General features: G+C 30.8%; 1 protein-coding gene across 1 annotated transcript; it reads right to left on the bottom strand.

Moving 5' to 3' along the window:
• Positions 1–5,305: 5,305 nt before the first annotated feature.
• On the bottom strand, positions 5,306–9,412 carry LOC127085776 (DDT domain-containing protein DDR4). The gene is made up of 11 exons (XM_051026314.1): positions 8,977–9,412; positions 8,783–8,893; positions 8,248–8,334; positions 8,109–8,146; positions 7,947–8,028; positions 7,660–7,766; positions 7,415–7,571; positions 7,237–7,329; positions 7,009–7,129; positions 6,332–6,374; positions 5,306–5,974 (listed from the first exon to the last, which is right to left on the bottom strand). Exons 1-11 carry the CDS (start codon positions 9,103–9,105, stop codon positions 5,551–5,553), a joined length of 1,392 nt encoding a protein of 463 aa, XP_050882271.1. The 5' UTR covers positions 9,106–9,412; the 3' UTR covers positions 5,306–5,550.
• Positions 9,413–10,976: the final 1,564 nt, after the last annotated feature.

The raw sequence follows: 10,976 nt of genomic DNA, 5'->3' as shown, positions 1-10,976 counted from the left end.
TTGGTAAAGGAGATGATGATCATCCATTTGTTTGCATTCTGTTTATATGAAAAAAAATGGTGAAATTCATGAATCTCTTGTTTCTTGCATTAGTGGACTGGCACCATAGGAAACATAGATGTGCTTTCCTAAAATGGGTCATTTTATAGCAAGTGTTTATGAAAGAGTGTATATTGATCTGACAAACGGTTTCTTGGAAACATTTTTGCACTGCACACTAGCACACTTCCAAATCCAACTAGTTGTGTTATGAGGATTGGGTGGCTTTAAAAAATGTGGCACTTTGTTCAAATTTATTTGGAACTAGGATTCATATACCCCTGACATCATTAGAGTGAAAAACTCATTCATCAAAGAAAGTCGAGACTTGGCCATATCATATTTTGGAAAGGATGTAATAATTCATCAAGTTGAGCGAGATCGAAATAGAATCAAATATATAAAAGTTAAAGTCGGTGCCACCCATAGATATAGATTTAACCCGTGACACTTGTTTCAATTCATTTTAGTTTTTATTCAGACATATTTTATATTAATCTTGTATTAATATTAATGATGTCTAATATATAAGTTTTTAAAGATTTCAATACATGTTTAGGTTTCCAGAAGATTTCTCCATTTCAGTACAGGTTCTGTTTTTGTAAAGCTTATCACCCTCAAACACATGACCAAACTTAAGTAACAAATAGGTGTTTTGAGGTCTATTTGAAATGTTTAGGTTGGGAAGAATTATGGTTCAATTCCAAGTACAACAACACAACTAAAACCACTCCGTTCAAAGCTTTGTGCGGCAGTGATCCACCATATTTGGTTAAGGGTACCGCCGTTTCTTCAACAGTGGAGGAAGTTAACATGTTGACTCAAGAATGAAACATCATTCTGCATGACATTCATTCCAATTTAGCAAAAGATCGGAACCGAATGAAAACTCAAGCCAATAAACATGCGAGAGATAACTTATTTGTTAGTATACCTACAATTATTAATGTATATGTTAGGCATAGACTCAAAATTCAATAAATTATGTATAAATTATATAATTAAACGTAATGTATTTAAGTATAATAAAGAATGAAAAAGTTTCATTCAATATGTTATTTGATTGATTTGGTTTGGGAAAGTACATGCTCTTTAATTATACTGGTTGTAATTAATCGTACAGTTGATTATAAAGACTGTAACTGATGTTTAATAATTGATGTTTTAGTTTATAAGTATTAATGCATGAAGTTATTATTAGTATAACTGGAATAAAATATTATATTCATGTATAATTATAAAGATTGTAATAGATGTTTTAGTTTATAAGTCTTAATGCATAAAGTTATTATTAGTATAACTGGAATAAAATATTGTATTCATGTATAATTATAAAGATTGTAATTGATGTTTTAGTTTATAAGTGTTAATGCATGAAATTATTATTAGTATAACTAGAACAAAATTCATGTATAATTATAAAGATTATAATTGATGTTTTAGTTTATAAGTGTTAATGCTTGAAGTTATTATTAGTATAACTGTAATAAAATATTGTATTCATGTATAATTATAAAGATTGTAATTGATGTTTTAGTTTATAAATGTTAATGCATGAAGTTATTATTAGTATAATTTGAATAAAATTCATGTATAACTATAAAGATTGTAATTGATGTTTTAGTTTATAAGTGTTAATGCATGAAGTTATTATTAGTATAACTGTAATAAAATATTATATTCATGTATAATTATAAAGATTGTAATTGATGTTTTAGTTTATAAGTGTTAATGCATAAAGTTATTATTAGTATAACTGGAATAAAATCCATGTATAATTATAAAGATTGTAATTGATGTTTTAGTTTATAAGTGTTAATGCATGACGTTATTATTAGTATAACTGGAATAAAATATTGTATTCATGTATAATGATAAAGATTGTAATTGATGTTTTAGTTTATAAGTGTTAATGCATGAAGTTATTATTAGTATAAATCTAATAAAATATTGTATTCATGTATTATTATAAAGATTTAAATTGATGTTTTAGTTTATAAGTGTTAATACATGATGTTATTATTAGTATAATTGGATTAAAATATTGTATTCATGTATAATTATAAAGATTGTAATTGATGTTTTAGTTTATAAGTGTTAATGCATGAAGTTATATATTATTAGTATAACTGTAATAAAATATTGTATTAATGTATAATTATAAAGATTGTAGTTGATGTTTTATTTTATAAGTGTTAATCCATGAAGTTATTATTAGTATAACTGAAATAAAATATTATATTCATGTATAATTATAAAGATTGTAATTGATGTTTTAGTTTATAAGTGTTAATGCATGATGTTATTATTAGTATAACTATAATAAAATATTGTACTAATGTATAATTATAAAGATTGTAGTTGATGTTTTAGTTTATAAGTTTTAATGCATGAAGTTATTATTAGTATAACTGAAGTAAAATATTGTATTCATGTATAATTATAAAGATTGTAATTGATGTTTTAGTTTATAAGTGTTAATACATGATGTTATTATTAGTATAATTGGATTAAAATATTGTATTCATGTATAATTATAAAGATTGTAATTGATGTTTTAGTTTATAATTGTTAATGCATGAAGTTACTATTAGTATAACTAGAATAAAATATTGTATTCATGTATAATTATAAAGATTGTAATTGATGTTTTAGTTTATAATTGTTAATGCATAAAGTTATTATTAGTATGACTAGAATAAAATATTGTATTCATGTATAATTATAAAGATTGTAATTGATGTTTTAGTTTATAAGTGTTAATGCATGAAATTATTATTAGTATAACTAGAATAAAATATTATATTCATGTATAATTATTAAGATTGTAATTGATGTTTTGGTTTATTAGTGTTAATACATGATGTTATTATTAGTATAACTGGACTAAAATTTTGTATTCGTGTATGATTATAAAGATTATAATTGATGTTTTAGTTTATAAGTGTTAATAAATGATGTTATTATTAGTATAATTGGATTAAAATATTGTATTCATGTATAATTATAAACATTGTAATTGATGTTTTAGTTTATAAATGTTAATGCATGAAGTTATTATTAGTATAATTGGAATAAAATATTGTATTCATGTATTATTATAATAATTAAAATTGATGTTTTAGTTTATAAGTGTTAATGCATGGCGTTATTGTTAGTATAACTTGAATAAAATATTGTATTTCTGTATAATTATAAAGATTGTAATTGATGTTTTAGTTTATAAGTGTTAATACATGAAATTATTATTAGTATAACTAGAATAAAATATTGTATTCATATATAATTATAAAGATTGTAATTGATGATTTAGTTTATAAGTGTTAATACATGAAGTAATTATTAATATAACTGAAATAAAATATTATATTCATGTACATTATTCTCCTCGGTATCTATTATTACTAGTCCGAAAGTTTACTCTTGTTGATTTGCTTCATTTAAGGTTTCTTAATGATTAACCTATAGCATAAATAAATTAAACTACCACTCAAGTAATCAAATATATTAAATATCCACTATTTTACAAGATACATCATTAATAGTATTCCCCAAGTGATTCTCCCTGCTCATACTAAGATAGTTCGAAAAATGTAAAAGATGTATTAACAACAATCTTTTAAGTTGATCATAGGGTATTAGTTCTCAAATTAATCCAACAATAGAAACAAAAATTAATCCAACAAAATACTATTTTTTTTAAAACAGATTTATAAGATGGAGATTTTTCCTATTTATAAACATATATTCTTATTCGATATGAGACTCTTTTAATACGTCTACACTTGAAAATTCAACTTTCGTTGTGGTATGCTCCTAGTCACTTAATAATGGCATTTGACTTGTCTTCATTGTAATCTTCAACACTTACATTGTGTTGGATTTGTAGGGATGGGTGGTATCAAGGCCTATCCTAATTATGTTGTTAGGCTTCCCGCATCGTCTACAATTCGGCTCATTGAGACTCAAGCAGGATGGGGTGTTCGAAATTCTCCCTTCATTAATGTTCGCCCTAGTCGCCTAATTACGAAATTTCCCAAGACTAGATATATGGAGCGTGGATATAAATGGTGGGTTGTACAATAGCGGAATTCACATTAACAAAAACCAAATAGCAAGTGATCCAACAAAGTTTGATTCTTAAATCTGATTTTTATAACATCTTATAATTGTGGTTGAGGCTAACTCAACCTTACAAAACCAGTTTGTAAGATGAGGATTATCCCCAATTATAAACATATGGTGATATGATCATTAAAGGAAAAAGGAAGAATGCATGCAAGGTGGTGCTATATTCAATTTCTCACTTGATTTTTTCGGATTTCAATATTTGAATTGGATCTAGACCTTGAACTCCGAACATATTTTTGACAAAATGGTGGTGACTCACTGATGATGTGATTTGGTGTGTAATAGACTTGTCTAAATTTTAAAATTGGATTGCGCAAAGGATATTTTAGGATTTGTTTAACACTAAGGCTACGAAGAACAACCCGTATGTTTTAAAGAAAATGTTTATTTGTATGGAGACAAAAAATAATAATAAATATCAATCATTCGCATTCCTATTAAAAAAGACATTAAATTTATAATAAATTAAAAATTATCCTCTAAAATAATAACATGTGTGCATTCTTATCTTTCTTCTTGTTTCGCACTACTCGTTTTTTAAACTCTTTAAACTTCATCAACACATTTATTCAAGGCTGCTAAAACATATAACTTCTTTAAACTTCATCAACACATTTACTCAAGCCCGTTCTTTTTTCTGAAATTTGATTTTTAACACGCAATCATATTATCTATTCACTCTATTAAGTTCATTTTTGTCTCAAAGCATATGTAATGTAAATCTAACCCTCTTGTCATTATTTCTTTGTGCATTTTGCCTACAGTGCATAATGTTCATGAAAGCGTTCTTTTGATAAGGAAATTCATTTTTAAAAGGCGATGTTAGTAATGTTAATTTCTGTTTTTAAATTTGTTTCAATTTTATATAATAACTTCAGTTGTGGTGGTACCAAATGTTTCAAATTGGATGTTGAGGAATCAAATACTGCTCAAATGTTACATAAGAAACAATTAAGCAAAACTTTTTTTTTCGTGGTCTTGTATTTCTATTTTTTCACGAGGTTTAACTATATTCACACTAATTAATAATTATACGTTTACTTTCAATCACATAACTTCAAGCTGTTAACACTTGTGTTTATGTTAGATTCATAACTGGTCACGTACACCACAAGAGTTGCCTGAACATAGCTGATACATCAATGAATCGAATTACATTCATTTATATATTATATATATACTAGTATTTCAAAAATTTCTCAGATGATAACACCCGAGAGAGGTACTACCTACCTTCTTGGATTCCGAGGCAAATTATATCAAACCAAAAATTATGTATTAGCCTAAAAAGGGGGAAGTTTTTAAATAACCCCAAACGTTGCTGACTAGCATTCTACACTGCTGCTAGATACTTCCACAAAATGTAAGTCAAATTTAGGCTTAGGTGGACTCAGAAAGATCTGTCTTCCCATCATGAGGTTCATCCTCTGAATCAGATATAACAGTAGATTCTATGGCAGTATTTCGGGTTGGTCTCTGTCTCACTCTTTGCTTCGCAGCCAAGCCTATGCTTTCTGGAACAGTATGGCCAGGGACTCCAGCTAACCGCTTACTAGCGCGAACCCCCTTGGGATAAGAAACCGCATCACTTGAGTTTGCTTCTGAATTATCCACCTGCCTATCATGTTCATCATTCTCCTCGCTACTACTGGGATTCTCAATTTCATAACCAGACTCATCACTCTCAGATATAGGGGGTGCATCTCTATTAGAATCATCACTGTCTGACGAAACATCCATGTTGGAGTCATCTTCAGATCCTCTGTTTCTGTCTTGGTTGGCAGCAGGAGACTTTTTCCTTTTGCTAAGCATCAGTTCAAAAGAGTATAGTAGAGATTATAAAAGTTAGTTCAGATTCAGAATCCAAAACATGTACTAGTATCAGAGAATAGAAATTATCAACATTAGCATATTATACTTATGCCACAAAGATATTATTACTCATCTCACACTCTATGTGCTTCAGTGTATATCTCAAAGCAATGGTAAAAATAAGCAAAGAATAGGCTTAAAGTTTTATTTGCTTGCTCTTTTTGTTTGAGGGAGTTCAACAACTCCATTTAATAATAACAGAAAACTATCAACATTCTACAAGGATAATGCAACATGGCAAGGCAAATAGAACATGAACCAGTGAGATGTAGTATCAGGAAAAACATACTTTGTCAACTGTATAGCCTCCTTCATTGTTCGATCATATGCTTCTGCAAGATTTCCCAAAGAGAACTCATTAATGTCAAAACCCAAAGGATGTCAGAAAGAGGCCGAGAGAAGAAGAAAGAAATCAAAACAGATGTGATTAGTTGTGAGAAGCATCAAACCAAATGTGGTTACTTACACCCATCGTGTCAAGTCAGTGTTAAATACCTAAATCTAATTTGGACATATGCTGATTGGCATTAATGAGAAAATATTTCTAAACAATTTAACATTTTGAATTGAAATAACCATTAAGTACATAAAAATTATTTTTAAGTAAACACTAAACACCGCACATTAATCACCAAGACTAAACTGATACAGTTAAAAAAATCAATGAAAGCAAGGTTGAATTTATTTTATCAGAAAAAATATATACACACAAGGGAAATATCTAATCACAATTCAATCCTTATGCATCATAATGCCAAATGAAAGGCACCTCACACATGCTCAAACATTCTCATCATCTTGATTTATAGTATGACTTATACTCCTAACAATGCAACTAATACACAAACAACATAGTACAGTAAATTCAACTCCGTTAATATGCAGGAGAACACTGTCATGTGCATTGGAATGTGTAGGTGTTGGAATACAACAGGCATATGCAACAAAATTGAACATATATCTTACCAAAACTGTAATTAACAGGCCTTCGAGTGCGACAAGAGCGTGTTCCAGAAGAATAAGAGATCTGAAAATCTTTTAAGAGCTGATCCTGTCTCTGTTTTTGTTTCATTGCTTTTTCTTTCTTCTGCATAATTTGAAAGTATCATACATTATGTAAATATCAAAAACAAATAAAGGGTGTTCTATATAAAACAGACACATATCTAACAATAATCAATAGGATGTGTATACCTTTTGAAGTTTCTCAAGAACAGGAATAGCTTCACTTTGAAGCTTCTTGCCAATAAAAACTTCCACAGGAGACTTGCTAGATGATAATTTTTCCTGCAAAAAACATTCAAAGACATTTAATTAAGGCTTCAAATATGGGTAAATCAAGGAAGACAAAAGACAGTTAGCTTTTTCTTACAGCTACTTCTGAAAATTCTTCAAGATTGGAGGCAAGTGTTTCCCATTGAAAGTTGGGAAGTGATAAACAGCCTTTGACCTTACGGTTTGGAGTTGAGACTGATGTGATTGTTTCCCTGTACAATCTGTGACTCTGTGCTTTGGTGTTCACATCGTACCTACAATAAAAATAGTCAGGCAGATTAATAGTGAGGATTCCATGATAGCGGTAATCATGAAGATATCAGAACATATTCAAATAATTACCAATAGGTTGTGCCAGTTCCATCTCTTCCAAAGGCATTTTTACGAAAAGAAGAAATTTCAGTTCCTTCTTTTAGAGAATCATTAACATATGATACCACATCATGTTGCTGAACATTAGCAAAGAAACCATCAAAATAATCAGTAACGTGAAAAATTGAAACATCAAAATTTAAAAGGGACAGAGAAAGATTGGCAACATCTAGTCAGAGAACAGAGAGTATACAAATACTATTGCATTAATCAAAGAAACAAAAAATTTGAAAAAACTAAACAGGAGGTCACTTTACATCGGCTCTAACTTCACAAATGGCTTTTAGCAGTAGTAAACGATCCAATGGATCAAGCTCCTTGTACTTCGATATCTCCTCTCTGCATAAGCATAATGACATAAGTTCCTTGAATGACATAACAATTGGTATTGGTAGAACATGATGATTTCGTCTCCATACCCTTTAGATGGTACAAGTGGATTCTTGCCCTCGGCAACCTAGAGCGAAGAACCAGCCAACAGAATAAAGCAATAAATCCTATCAGCAGTGGGAAGGAAAAATAAAATAAAATACATAAACAATCCATCGGTAAACTCACCCATGGCCACCACATAGCCAGTTTCTTAGAGAGAACGGTCACCCATTTATCAGAATCATTCAGTATTTTGCTCACTGGTGGCGTTCCCTGGTAGGAATCAAATGAAATGAAACTTAAACTTACAAACTAAGAACGGACCAGCATCTAAATAATAATGGATAAGAAGCCACCACAAAGTTAACCAGTTAACAGACTTGGTATGTTTAAACCTCCAAGCTAAAATTGCACTCCCTTTCACATTTTGGGCTTTCTTAATAATTTTAGATACAAAGGAAAAACAATGATATTGGTAACCCCCGGTAGGCCATATATTACAGACAGAGCAATCATAAAACATATACATTTTGATAGTTTTAAATCATATCACAGTCTCAAAAATCTCAATGAACAGCTTTTAAAATATTTCATTTTAGGAACGTAAGCATCACATTTACGCCTCTTTAAAACGCAATGCACAAAAAGCAAGTTTTTGAAGTTGAATGAATGAAGAACCATAAGAGTAATAAAATACCTCAAACAAAAACAACTAAGATACCTTCAAAAGCTGAATATGAAGGTGAGCAAGTGCAGCATTAGGCTTAACAAGTCCGATCTCAATTTCTTCAGCAGAAACCTTCAAATCCTTACCGAGTATTGGACTAAACACCTGAATCATAAAATCACAGAATGAATAACCGAAAACATTACTAACATATCATTACGAATCGTAACGTAAGATGAATAAGTTACGTCAAGGAAGTTGAGAACGGAAGCGAGTTCCCAACGTCGACGTAGCTTTGAAATCTCTATCTGTAAAGGAGTTTCTTCATCGCGTGCGTTTTGGTCTTCGCTGCCACTACCTTCTTCCACGGTTTGCATTGCTATCGTTCCTTCCTGTTCCGCAACCGTAACTGTATGGTTTCACGGAGAGAGAGAGAGAGAGAGAGAGGGAGAGAGAGAAGTTTCCCGCCCAAGTAGGTGATTGTTGTTACTAGTTTTGAGAGTTGAGAATTGTTTGCAGTTTGCTCTGTTAATTTCTAGGGTTAATAATTTCAGGATCGCGCCTTTTCCATTTCCAGTTCCCCCCTCTGTTTACACTAAAACGCATCGTTTCGTTGCACATTTGGCTGTGCTACGGTTTGTTCCCGCAGTAAAATGCGGTCATTTTGGATCTTTAAACTATCAGGGTTTTTCTTTTTGTATCTACGGTCAATTTAAAGTTTTAAACCAAATATATATATATATATATATATATATATATATATATATATATATATATATAGGTAAGTATGTAGAGATGGATGTGCTAATGTGGTGAGACCAAAGCAATTATGATACCTTTGTGTGCGAGTAAGTAGTGAATTCAAGTTGGCAAATGTTAATTAATTTATAATATAATAAAGTCATGGAGATGTGTTTGTAATTTCATTGTTTAATTAAATAGAGAGTTATTTTCTTAAATTAAGTGGCTGAACATACTATATAAATTACGGAAAGCCAAAATAAATATAATTTTGAATTTGTGTTCGTTTATGTGGTGGGATTTAAATTAAATAATATCATGTTTTGAATTTATGTATTTATTCATTATCCTTCTGTTTAATTAAAAATGTGGTGATTTTCAGTTTAGTTTTTAAAATTTATATAGAAAGAATAGGCATTGATTATTACAAATCATACTAATTTTTACCAAACTCGTGGTTTTGGATACAGGTGTGTATTGGTCAAAAAGTACATGTATGCATGTTATCTCTTGCAAGGGTATGGATATTCATAGGCATTAGTAGGTATGTTACATAGTATAGTGGTTAGGTTTTGCTTTTGGCAACGAAAAGGCATGTGTGGTGGTGTTTACAGCGGTTTAGAGGGTCAACTCACTTAAGTGAGAGATTTTGTGTATGTGTTTTATGCTTAAGAATAAGGTATGAGTTTGGGGATCTCCCTTTCTCTCTATGGGAGAAGTATTTATGGAGGTTTTTGGGCTTATGGTTCAAGAAACCCTTAGGGCAGCAACTGGCCCCCTATCAATTATGGGAGATTGTTGACTGCCTATTTCTCAGTGAGTCGTGGTGGGACTCATTCTCTCGTAACTAACGAGAGACAGTGGTATTGTACGCGTTATTTGTCCTAAAGACGAGCCCTCTCTGTTCTTCCTGGATGTCGATTGGGCGACATCACTCCAGACGTGGACCCATGTGTCGCCTTTGTTTGGGACTCACACAAATATAATATTATGCAGTCCCTCAATCGTGGGGGTTTTGTAAAGGGATAAGTGTTTCAAGGATTCTTTTGTGAATGAGATACCCCGACTTTGGGGCAAGACCCTCAGCTGAAGACGACCTTTTTTAGTGAGGGGCAAGTTCCTCAACCTCGAGCGAGTCCAGTAGCTTGGGATGAGTTCCTCAGCTTAAGGCAGTCTTTTTTAATGAGAGGTGAGTCCATCAGCCTCGGGCGAGTCCCTCGGCTTAGGGTAAGTCCCTCTCTAGCCAAGTGTGTCCTAGGTAGCTAGGTAGTAGTGGGATATATCAAATTTCATCTTGATTAAACTCATAGACATCAAAATATTAATCAATTGTGGGAGCTTTAGTGTTTAGTGGGAAAAAAATGTGGATGGTATTTAATGCAACTCATGATAGCCTTCTTGGGAAAACTAATTTAGCATATTTTACTTACATGTGTCTTTTAAGTGTTAAGACTTTTTCATTTCTTGTGGCAGTTATACTATTGGGTAAATATAAGGATTGTGCAAT

This window comes from Lathyrus oleraceus, chromosome 5, assembly GCF_024323335.1.
Source record: "Lathyrus oleraceus cultivar Zhongwan6 chromosome 5, CAAS_Psat_ZW6_1.0, whole genome shotgun sequence".
In the NCBI taxonomy this organism is placed as follows: domain Eukaryota; kingdom Viridiplantae; phylum Streptophyta; class Magnoliopsida; order Fabales; family Fabaceae; genus Lathyrus; species Lathyrus oleraceus.
Note: the sequence above shows the minus strand (reverse complement) of the source record. Positions and strands in the feature narration are given on the sequence as shown.